At 42.8% G+C, this 11,245-nt stretch overlaps 1 protein-coding gene across 1 annotated transcript in view; it reads right to left on the bottom strand.

Annotated features, from left to right (window-relative positions):
* Nucleotides 1-10,777, bottom strand: part of LOC102427491 (carcinoembryonic antigen-related cell adhesion molecule 1) — a 23,939-nt gene extending 13,162 nt beyond the window's left edge. Inside the window, exon 1 of the mRNA XM_023744868.1 lies at nt 10,285-10,777. Coding sequence (XP_023600636.1) covers nt 10,285-10,417 — 133 coding nt within the window. The 5' untranslated portion in view covers nt 10,418-10,777. The remainder of the gene's footprint in view (nt 1-10,284) is intronic.
* Between the last annotated feature and the right edge of the window lie 468 nt (nt 10,778-11,245).

Consider the following 11,245-nt stretch of genomic DNA (forward strand, 5'->3'; position numbering starts at 1 on the left):
CGAAGATAGTGTAAGGAGCCTCTGGGACAGCTTCAAACGTACCAACATCTGAATTATAGGGGGTACCAGAAGATGAGAGAGAGCAAGATATTTGAAAACCTATTTGAAAGAAAAATGACAGAAAACTTCCCCCACCCTGGTGAAAGAAATAGACTTCCAAGTCCAGGAAGCGCAGAGAACCCCAAACAAAAGGAATCCAAAGAGGACCACACCAAGACACATCATAATTAAAATGCCAAGAGCAAAAGACAAAGAGAGAATCTTAAAAGCAGCAAGAGAAAGAAACTCAGTTACCTATAAGGGAGTACCCATACGACTGTCAGCTGATTTCTCAACAGAAACTTTGCAGGCCAGAAGGGAATGGCAAGAAATATTCAAAGTGATGAATAGCAAGAACCTACAACCAAGATTACTTTATCCAGCAAAGCTATCATTCAGAATTGAAGGTCAGATAAAGAGCTTCACAGATAAGGAAAAGCTAAAGGAGTTCATCACCACTAAACCAGTATTATATGAAATGCTGAAAGGTATCCTTTAAGAAGAGGAAGAAGAAAAAGGTAAAGATACAAATTATGAACAACAAACATGCATCTATCAACAAGTGAATCTAAGAATCAAGTGAATAAATAATCTGATGTACAGAATGAACTGTTGATTATAATAGAATCAGGGACATAGAAAGGGAATGGACTGACTATTCTTGGGGGGGAGAAAGGGGTGCGGGAGATGGGGGAAGAGACTGGACAAAAATCGCGCACCTATGGATGAGGACAGTGGGTGGGGAGTGAGGGCGGAGGGTGGGGCGGGAACTGGGAGGAGGGGAGTTATGGGGGGGAAAAAAAGAGGAACAAATGTAATCTGAACAATAAAGATTTAATTAAAAAAAAAAGAATCTTGTGCAAGAAATTTGTTATTGTAATTGCTTACTTTAAAAAAGAAGAAAGATCTCAAATCAACAACCTAACTTTACAACTTAGGAACTATATAAAGAATATACTAAATTCAAAGCTACCAGAAGGAAGGGAATAATCAAGATTGGAGTGGAGATAAATAAAATACAGAATGGAAAAACAATAGAGAAAAATCAATGAAACCAAAAGTTGGTTCTTCAAAAAAGATTAACAAAATTGATAAACCTTAAACTAGATTGTCTTAAGAAAAAAAGAGATTAGATTCAAAACACTTGCCCTGGCCAGTTTGGCTTAGTGGATAGAGAGTTGGCCTGGGGACTGAAGGGTCCCAGGTTTGATTCTGGCCAAGGGCACGTGCCCGGGTTGCGGGCTTGATCCTCCCCCCTCCCCCCCCCAGTAAGCGATGCTCAGGAGGCAGCCAATCAGTGATTTTCTCTCATCATTGATGTTTCTATTTCTCTAGCTCTCTCCCTTCCTCTCTAAAATCAATAAAAAATATATTAAAAAAAAAAGATTCAAATCACTAAAATCAGAAATGAAAGTGAGGATATTACTACCAATTCTACAGAACAAATGAGAATTATAATAGTACTATGAATAATTGCATACCAAAAAATTGGATAACTTAGATGAAATGGACAAATTCCTAGAGACACAAAACCTACCAAATGGAATCATAAAGAAATAGAAAATATGAGTGAATCTATAAATAGTAAGGAGATTTAGTCAGTATAAGCATTTGACAAAATTCAACACCCTTTCATGATAAAAATGCTCAAACTAGGAATAGAAGGAAACTACCTCAACATAATAAAGGCCGATTATGACAAACCCACAGCTAACATGATTCTCAATAGTGAAAGACGGAAAGTTTCTTTTCTAAGATCAGGCAGAGACAAAGATGTCTGCTTTTGCCATTTCTACTCAAAACAGTATTGGAAGTCCGAGCCAGTAATTAGGCAAGAAAAATAAATAAAAGGCATCCAAATTGTAAAGGAAAAGGTAAAATTTGGATATGATATGATCTGTTTGCATATGATATGATCTTATATGTAGAAAACCCTAAAGATCCCACAAAAAACAGTTAGAACTAATAAATTCAGCAAAGCTGCAGGTTACTAAATCAACTTGTAAAAATCAGTCGTGTTTTTATATACAAACAATGAACAATTCAGAAAGGAAATTAAGAAAATTCCATTTACAACAGTATCAAAAAGAACAAAATAGAAAAACCAAGATGGTGGCATAGGTAAACACTGGAGTTTGCTGCCTCAAACAACCACTTCAAAAATACAACTAAAAGACGGAACGGACATCATCCAGAACCACAGGAAGGCTGGCTGAGTGGAAATTCTACAACTAGAAGGAAAGAGAAAAGCATACCAAGACAGAGGAGGCGCAGTGCAGAAGTAAAATACTGAGGTATGGAGGTGCATGTGGAGCGGGCTGGCGGCCGAGGGCGCGGTTGTCGTTTTCAATTGGGAGGGAGTCTCAGGCTCTGAGCTCCAGTTCCGGGCGAGTCTCTAGGGACCCAGACTCATATGGGAGAAGTGGGACTGTCTGGCATTGGTCGGAACCTGAGGGCAGCTTTCTCTCCGAGGGGCTTGCAGCGATTACCTGAACACTGAGAAGCAGAGCCTCTGAGGGCAAGTCTGAGAGCAGCCATAACTGCTAGCCCTGCCCTGTTGATCCCGTGGGACCCGCCCCGCCCAACCCCTCCAGGGAGGCTTTTGCTGGATAGCCGCAGGCAAAGGCTAGATTAGCACCTCCCTAGAGATCCATGAGCCAGGAAGCCCAGAGGTCAGAGTGGGACCATCCAGTTTGCAGCTCCCTGGAAACATAAAGGACACACTCAGGGGGCAGACTCAGTGAGCACCAAAGCCCCATTGAAGCAAGTCTTGCCCCAGAGGGGTGTCTCCAGCACAGAAGTTCTCCCACTGCAGACACAACTGATTCTCACAGCCAACTGGCCTGGAGGTCAATTCCTCCCAGTGATAACTACAACAATCAAGGCTTAACTACAACAAGACTGTGCACAAAGCCCACAAAGGGGTGCACCAAGAGTGTCCTCCTCAGGTAATTGGGGAGGCTGAACCACTGGGCCCTAGAGGACACTCAGCACAGAAAACCACTTTATCAACACAGGGAAGCATAAAAAATGCCGAAACAAAGAAACAGGACACAAACGACAGAAATGGAGGAAAGCAAACTGCTGGATATAGAATTCAAAACCATACTTTTAAGGTCTTTAAAGAACTGTCTAGAAGCCACCGATAAATATAGTGAGATCCTTAAGAAATCTAGTGAGACCCTTGATGTTGTGATAAAGAACCAACTAGAAATTAAGCATACACTGACTGAAATAAAGAATAATATACAGACTCCCAACAGCAGACCAGAGGATCGCAAGAATCAAGTCAAAGATTTGAAATACGAAGAAGCAAAAAACACCCAACCAGAAAAGCAAAATGAAAAAAGAATCCAAAAATACGAAGATAGTGTAAGGAGCCTCTGGGACAGCTTCAAGTGTACCAACATCCGAATTATAGGGGTGCCAGAAGAAGAGAGAGAGCAAGATATCGAAAACCTATTTGAAGAAATAATGACGAAAAACTTCCCCTACCTGGTAAAAGAAATAGACTTACAAGTCCAGGAAGCGCAGAGAACCCCAAACAAAAGGAATCCAAAGAGGACCACACCAAGACACATCATAATTAAAATGCCAAGAGCAAAAGACAAAGAGAGTATCCTAAAAGCAGCAAGAGAAAGAAAGTCAGTTACCTACAAGGGAATACCCATACGACTGTCAGCTGATTTCTCAACAGAAACTTTGCAGGCCAGAAGGGAGTGGCAAGAAATATTCAAAGTGATGAATACCAAGAACCTACAACCAAGATTACTTTACCCAACAAAACTATCATTCAGAAGTGAAGGTCAGATAAAGAGCTTCACAGATAAGGAAAAGCTAAAGGAGTTCATCACCACCAAACCAGTATTATATGAAATGCTGAAAGGTATCCTTTAAGAAGAGGAAGAAGAAAAAGGTAAAGATACAAATTATGAACAACAAATACACATCTATCAACAAGTGAATCTAAAAATCAAGTGAATAAATAATCTGATGAACAGTATGAACTGGTGATTATAATAGAATCAGGGACATAGAAAGGGAATGGACTAACTATTCTTGGGGGGGATAGGGGTGTGGGGGATGCGGGAAGAGATTGGACAATAATCGTGCACCTATGGATGAGGACAGTGGGTGGGGAGTGAGGGCGGAGGGGAGTTATGGTGGGAAAAAAGAGGAACCAATGTAATAATCTGAACAATAAAGATTTAATTAAAAAAAAATAAAGTAGGGAAAACAGATAAAAAAAAAAAAAGAACAAAATGGTGGAACAAAAAAAGGAACCAAAATGGTGATGTAGGTAAATGCTGGTACTTGCATCCTCCCACAACCACATCAAAATTACAACTAAAATACAGACCGACCATTATTCAGAACTGCTTGAAGTCTGGCTGAATGGAAGTCCTACAACTAGAGGATTAAAGAAGAAAGAACATTGAGATTGGTAGGAGGGGTAGAGGTGAGGAACGGGCTGGTCTTACACCCACATATGGTGTGTTTTTAATTGGGAGGACTATCTTAGCTGAGGAGGCCTCTGTGAGGAGCAAGGGTCCCAGCCCCACACAAGACCCCCAGCTCAGGGTTCCAGTGCCGGGAAGAGATGTCCCTGTAACTTCGGGTGGTAAAAACCAAGTGGGGATTGTGGCTGAGTGACATGGAGACTACTGGAGTCGCAGGCAGTTCCACTTAAAGGGCCAGCACATGGGCTTACCCAGACTTACTCCCTCTGAGCTCCAATCCTGGGGCAGCATCTTCAAAGGATCCAGGGACATATGGGGAGGAATTATATTGTCTGGTATCAGGGAAACTCAGGGGCAGCTTTCTCCCCCAAAATGCTGCGACGTCCCCCCACACAGTTGACTGGCAGGCGCTCCATCAACCTGGCCCACACTGTTTGCCCCACCCTGGTGAGTCCCTCAGATCCTGTCCCACCCAATTTGCAGCCCCTCCCAAGCTATTTACAGTGTATCTTCTATATGAATGGCCTATTCTGGCTCAGGCTTCAGACTTTCCTAAAGCCTCTCAAACAAGTAGCAACTGGACTCAGTGTGCTCCATACCTCTCGATAAGTATTGAGACACTAGCAGCAGTTTGCCAAGGTTCACAGCTTGGTCTCTACTGGGCACCTCCTAGTCTAATACAAGTAGCAGCCATCTGCATACCACTCTGTAGCTCATGCCAGGTGGCCCCAGGCAGGGCACAGGCAGCAGCTGACTTTGTACCTCCTGGGAGGCCCCAAAGCCAGTGTACCCAGTGGACAGTTTCAGACCATGCAAGATTACAACTCTACCACATCCACAAGTGACAGACTCAATGGGTAGACTTGGTGAGCACCAAAGCCCCAAGTCCTGTTCCATAGTGGTGTCTCCTGCACAGCAGCTCTTCCGCTGTAGTCACAGCTGGTCCTCACAACCAATTGGCCTGGGAGTCAATTCCTCCCAGTGACACCAGCAGCAGTCAAGGCTCAATTACAACAGGACAGTGCACACAGACCACACTGGGGTGCACTGAGAGTACCCAGCTCAAGTGACTGGGGAGGCTGAGCCACTGGGCCCTATAGACACCTACTACACAAGGCCACTATACCAATTAAGGAGACATAGCAGCTCTACCTAATACATAGAAACAAACACAGGGAAGCAGCCAAAATGAGGAGACAAAGAAACTTGTCATGAATGAAAGAACAGAAGTCTCCTGAGAAAGAACTAAATGAAATGGAAGTAAGCAAACTACTAGATGAAGAGTTCAAAACAATGGTTATAAGTATGCTCAAGGAACTTAATGAGAGTTTCAAAGAAATTAGTGAGAACACCAAAGACATGAAAGAGGACCAGTCAGAAATGAAGGATACACTAACTGAAGTGAAGAATGATTTACAGGGAATCAAGAGCAGAGTAGAGGATTCCGAGAATCATATCAACAATTTGGAATATGAGGAAGCAAAAAACACACAATCAGAAGAGCAGAGAGAAAAAAGAATACAAAAATATGAGAGTAGTGTAAGGAGTCTCTGGGACAACTTCAAACATAGCAACATTTGCATTATGGGGGTGCCAGAAGGAGAAGAGAGAGAGCAAGATATTGAAAAACTATTTTAAGAAATGATGACAGAAAACTTCCCCTACCTGGTGAAAGAAATAGACTTACAAGTCCAGGAAGCACAGAAGTCCCAAAAAAGAGGAACCCAAAGAGGCTCACACCAAGACATATCATACTTAAAATGCCAAATATTAAAGACAAAGAAAGAATCTTAAAAGCAGCAAGAGAAAAGCAGTTAGTTACCTACAAGGGACCACCCATATGACTGTCAGCTGATTTCTCAACAGAAACTTTGTAGGCCAGAAGGGAGTGGTAAGAAATATTCAATGTGATGAAAAGCAAGGACCTACAACCAAGATTACTCTACTCAGCAAAGTTGTAATTTATAATTAAAGGTCAGATGAAGAGCTTCACAGACAAGAAAAAGCTAAAGGAGTTCATCACTTCCAAACCTGTATTACAAGAAATATTAAAGGGTCTTCTTGGAGAAGGAGAAGGAGAAGGGGAAGGGGAAGGGGAAGGGGAAGGGGAAGGGGAAGGGGAAGGGGAAGGGGAAGGGGAAGGGGAAGGAGAAGGGGAAGAAGGAGCATGAACAATAAAATGGCAATAAATACATATCTATCAACAATTGAGCCCTAGCTGGTTTGGTTCAGTGGATAGAATGTCGGCCTGCAGATTGAAGGGTCCTGGTTCAATTCCGTTCAAGCGCACATGCCCAGGTTGGGGGTTCGATCCCCAGTAGGGGACATGCAGGAGGCAGCCGATCAATGATTCTCTCCCATAATTGATGTTTCTGTCTCTCTCTCCCTCTCCCTTCCTCTCTGAAATACATTAAAAAATATATTAAAACAAACAAACAGACAGACAAAAAAACCCAATTGAATCTAAAGATAAAAATAAATAACAAGGAATCTAATGAACAATATAAACTGATGAATAAAATAGAACCAGAAGCCTGGAAACAGAACAGACTGGAGAATCTCCGAGGGAAGCGGGGAGGGGCACAGGACACAGACAATAGGGTGGTGAAAGCCTGGGCGGAATGGGATCTGGGTGGAGAGGGTCAATGGGGAAGAAAAGGAGGGACATCTGAAATATTCTCAACAATAAAGATATAAGAAAACCTTAAAAAAGGAATAAAGTACATAGGAATTAAGTTAACCAATGAGGTGAAAGACATACACTGAACAACTACAAAAATCATTGCTGAAAATAATTTAAAGACATAAATAAATGGGAAGGCATTCTGTGTTCATGGATTGGAAAAAATGTTAAGATGACAATACTGCTCAATGTAATCTACAGATTCAATGAAATCCCTATCAATAACCTAATAACATTTTTTTTTGGCAAAAATAAAAAAATCCACCCTAGCCCTAACCGGTTTGGCTCAGTGGATAGAGTGTCAGCCTGAGGATTGAAGGGTCCCAGGTTCGATTCCAGTCAAGGGCATGTACCTTGGTTGCGGGCACATCCCCAGTAGGGAGTGTGCAGGAGGCAGCTGATCGATGTTTCTCTCTCATCGATGTTTCTAACTCTCTATCCTCCTCCTTTCCTCTCTGTAAAAAATCAATAAAATATATTAAAAAAAGAAAAGAAAAATCCACCCTAAAATTCATATGGAATTTCAGGAGACCTCAAAAGGCCAAAACAATCTGGAAAAAGAAGAACAAAATTGGAGGATTCACATTCTTGATTTCAAACTTTACTTCAAAGCCACAGTAATAAAAAACAGTGTGGCACTAGCATAAAGATTGATATATAGCGAGCCGGTGTGCTCAGTGGTTGAGCTTCAACCTATGAACCAGGAGGTCACGGTTAGATCAAAGATCTAAATATAAAATATTATTAGAAGACTATTAGCCCTGCGCACGAATCTATGAGCCAGTAGCCTGCCAGTAGCTGCTGCCGCCCTCCAGTAGCTCTCCGCCCACTGCCCCGCCCTACTGAAGCTCCTCCCCTCCCCCTCATAGCTTGCTGCCCTGCCCCCTCCTGTAGCTCTCCGCTGCCAGCTTGTAGCCAGTAGCTCGCTGCCGCCCTCCTGTTCTCCGCCTGCTGCCACGCCCTCCTGTAGCTCCCTCCGCCCTCCTCCCCACCTCATAGTTTGCTGCCCTGCCCCCCTCCTGTAGCTCTCGGCTCCCCGCTTGTAGCTCGCTGCCCCACCCTCCTGCTGATCTGTGATCAGGTCGTTATGTGGGGGGTCAAACCGACCATTTGCATATTACATCTTTATTCTATAGGATGCCTGGCCAGTGTGCTCAGTGGTTGAGTGTTGACCCATGAACCAGGAGGTCATGGTTTGATTCCTGGTCAGGGAACATGCCCAGGTTGTGGGCTCCACCTGGTAAGGGGCCTGAGGGAGGTGCGGATCAATGATTCTCACTCATCATTGATGTTTCTATCTCTCCCTCTCCCTTCCTCTCTGAAATCAATAAAAACATATTTAAAAAAATTCTTATAAGAGAACATAGGGTAAAAGCTTTAACATTAGGCTTAGCAATGATTTCTTGGATAGGAAACCAAAAGCACAGCAACAAAGGAAAAACAGATAAATTGGACTTTATCAAAATTAAAAAAGTTTGTGTATAGCCCTAACCGGTTTGTCTCAGTGGATAGAGCTTCGGCCTGCGGACTGAAGGGTCCCAGGTTCCATTCTGGTAAAGGGCATGTACCTTGGTTGCGGGTACAAGCCCACTAGGGGGTGTGCAGGAGGCAGCTGATCAATGTTTCTTTCTCATTGATGTTTCTAACTCTCTATCCCTTTCCCTTCCTCTCTGTAAAAAAATCAGTAAAATATATTTTTTTAAAAAGTTTGTGTATCAAAGGACACTGTCAACAAAGTGAAAAGTCACATGGAATGGGAGGAAATATTTGAAAATAATATATCTGATAAGGGATTAATATTCAGAATATATAAATAACTATTAAAACTCAACAACAAAAAAATCCAATTATAAAATGGCCAGAGGAACTGAATAGACATTTCTTCAAAGAAGATAAACAAATGGACAATGAGCATATGAAATGCTCAGCATCTCTAATCATTAAGGAAATAGAAATCTAAAGTACAATGAGATATCACCTCACATCCACTGAAATAGCTACTATCGAAACAAAGCAAAATAAAACAAAACAAAATAGTAACCACCTAGAAAACAATGTGTTCACAAGGACGGGAAAAAATGGGAACTTCTGTGCATTGCTGGCAGGAATATAACATGGTTCAGCCACATAAAATGGTATGGCAGTTCATCAAAAAATTGAACAGCACTAGCCGGTTTGCTCAGTGGATAGTGTACTGAAAGGTTCCGGCTCAGTTCCTGTCAAGGGCATGTACCTCGGTTGCAGGCTCCATCTCTGGTCCTGGTTGGGGTGCATGCGGAAGGCAACCAATTGATGTTCTCTCTCAAATTGATGTTTCTCCCCCTCACTTTCACTCTTTTTAAAAAATCAATGGAAAAATATCGTAGGGTGAGGATTAACAACAACAACAAAAATTTGAACAAAGAATTACTATTTGATCCAGTAATTCTACTTTTGGATATATACTCAAAAGAATTGAAAGTAGGGATTTGAACACCCTTGTTCTTAGAAGCATTATTCACAACAGACAAAAGGTAGAAACAACCTAGAAGTTCATGGATGGATGAATGATAAATGTGATGGATACATGCAATGGAATATTATTCAGCCTGAAAAAGCAATGAAATTGTGATATATGCTACAACATGGATGAAACTTGAAGACATTATGCTAAATGAAAATAGCCAGACACAAAAGGACAAATATCATATGATTCCACTTATATGAAGTACCTAGAATAATCATATTCATAGAGAGAGAAGTAGAATGGTGGTTTCCAGGGATTGGGGTTGGGGGGTGGGGAGCTATTGTTTAATGGGTACAGAGTTTTAGTGTGGTAAGATGAAAAAGTTCCTAATAGATAGTGGTAATGATTGCACAACAATGTGAATGTACTTAATGCCACTGAGCTATAGACTTAAAAACCCCACCACACAGCCCTGTGCAAGGTCACAGTGAATGCCAGACCCAGGGTCAGAAACTGAGCTCTTAACCACTTTGCCATTCTGTTTACTGTAAAGTCTCCTGATTGACATTCTGCCCCTGTGACTTCTGTCCATTTATCACACCATTGGTAGAGCAATCCTCCCAGGAAGATGTAGGATGGGGCAAGGGGTCACTTACTTTGCACATCCAGCCTGAAGGGGTCACTTTTGCTGGAACTGACGGGGTTGAAGATCTCACACTGATAATCCCCAGCGTCCTCCCTCCTGACGGGGCCTATGGTGAGGGTGCTGTTGCCCTGGGACAGCTTCATCCTGTCCGTGAGCAGGAGATTCTGGTTCTTGAAGAGCCACCGGATGGAGATCCCTCTGTCATTTGTGAGGCAGGTCAGGACCACAGCGTCCTTATGCTCTGTGACTGTGGCATTGCTGGCTCGGATGGAGGGCTTCCCCACGGGCTCTGTGGAGAACAGAGGAGGTGACTGACTGAGAGTGGGCTCCTTCCTCAGAGATGTCAGCCAATCACAGGCCACAGTGATCTCTGTAAAGGTCACCAGAGGACGACTCTGACCTCTGCAGGGTGAGGACCTTTGTTCAGGTGACAGTCTGTAAGGAGAGGGCTATACCCCTTCTCTTCCCTCCAGATCACCTCAGGATGACCCCTGACCTGTCTCCCTGGACATCTGTAGTATCAGCACCAGGAACCTCTTCTCAGACCGAGTGTCCAGGATCCTCATCATCAGGTGGAATTTTTTACCCACTGACCTTTTTTTCTTCCCTCATTTTATTTTATTTTGTTAATCCTCAACTGAGGATATATTTTTCCATTGATTTTTAGAGAGTGGATCGGAGGAGGGAGGGAGGAAGGGAGAGAGAAATATCAATGTGAGAGAGACACATTGATCAGTTGCCACCTGCACACGCTCTGACTGGGCCAGGATCAACTTGCAACCTCCCCGTGACTGGGAATGAAACCCACGATGCTTTGGTGTGCTGGCTGATACTTTAACAACTGAGAAACACCGGCTAGGGCTACCCATTGACTTTTGTGTGACTCTTTCCCAGACCTTTCTGTAGCTTCCTAAATAAGAGGGGGTAAATAATCATACCCCCTCTCTAGCATGGTGGCTATACATTTCCCT

Source organism: Myotis lucifugus, unplaced genomic scaffold, assembly GCF_000147115.1.
Source record: "Myotis lucifugus unplaced genomic scaffold, Myoluc2.0 scaffold_493, whole genome shotgun sequence".
Lineage (NCBI taxonomy): Eukaryota > Metazoa > Chordata > Mammalia > Chiroptera > Vespertilionidae > Myotis > Myotis lucifugus.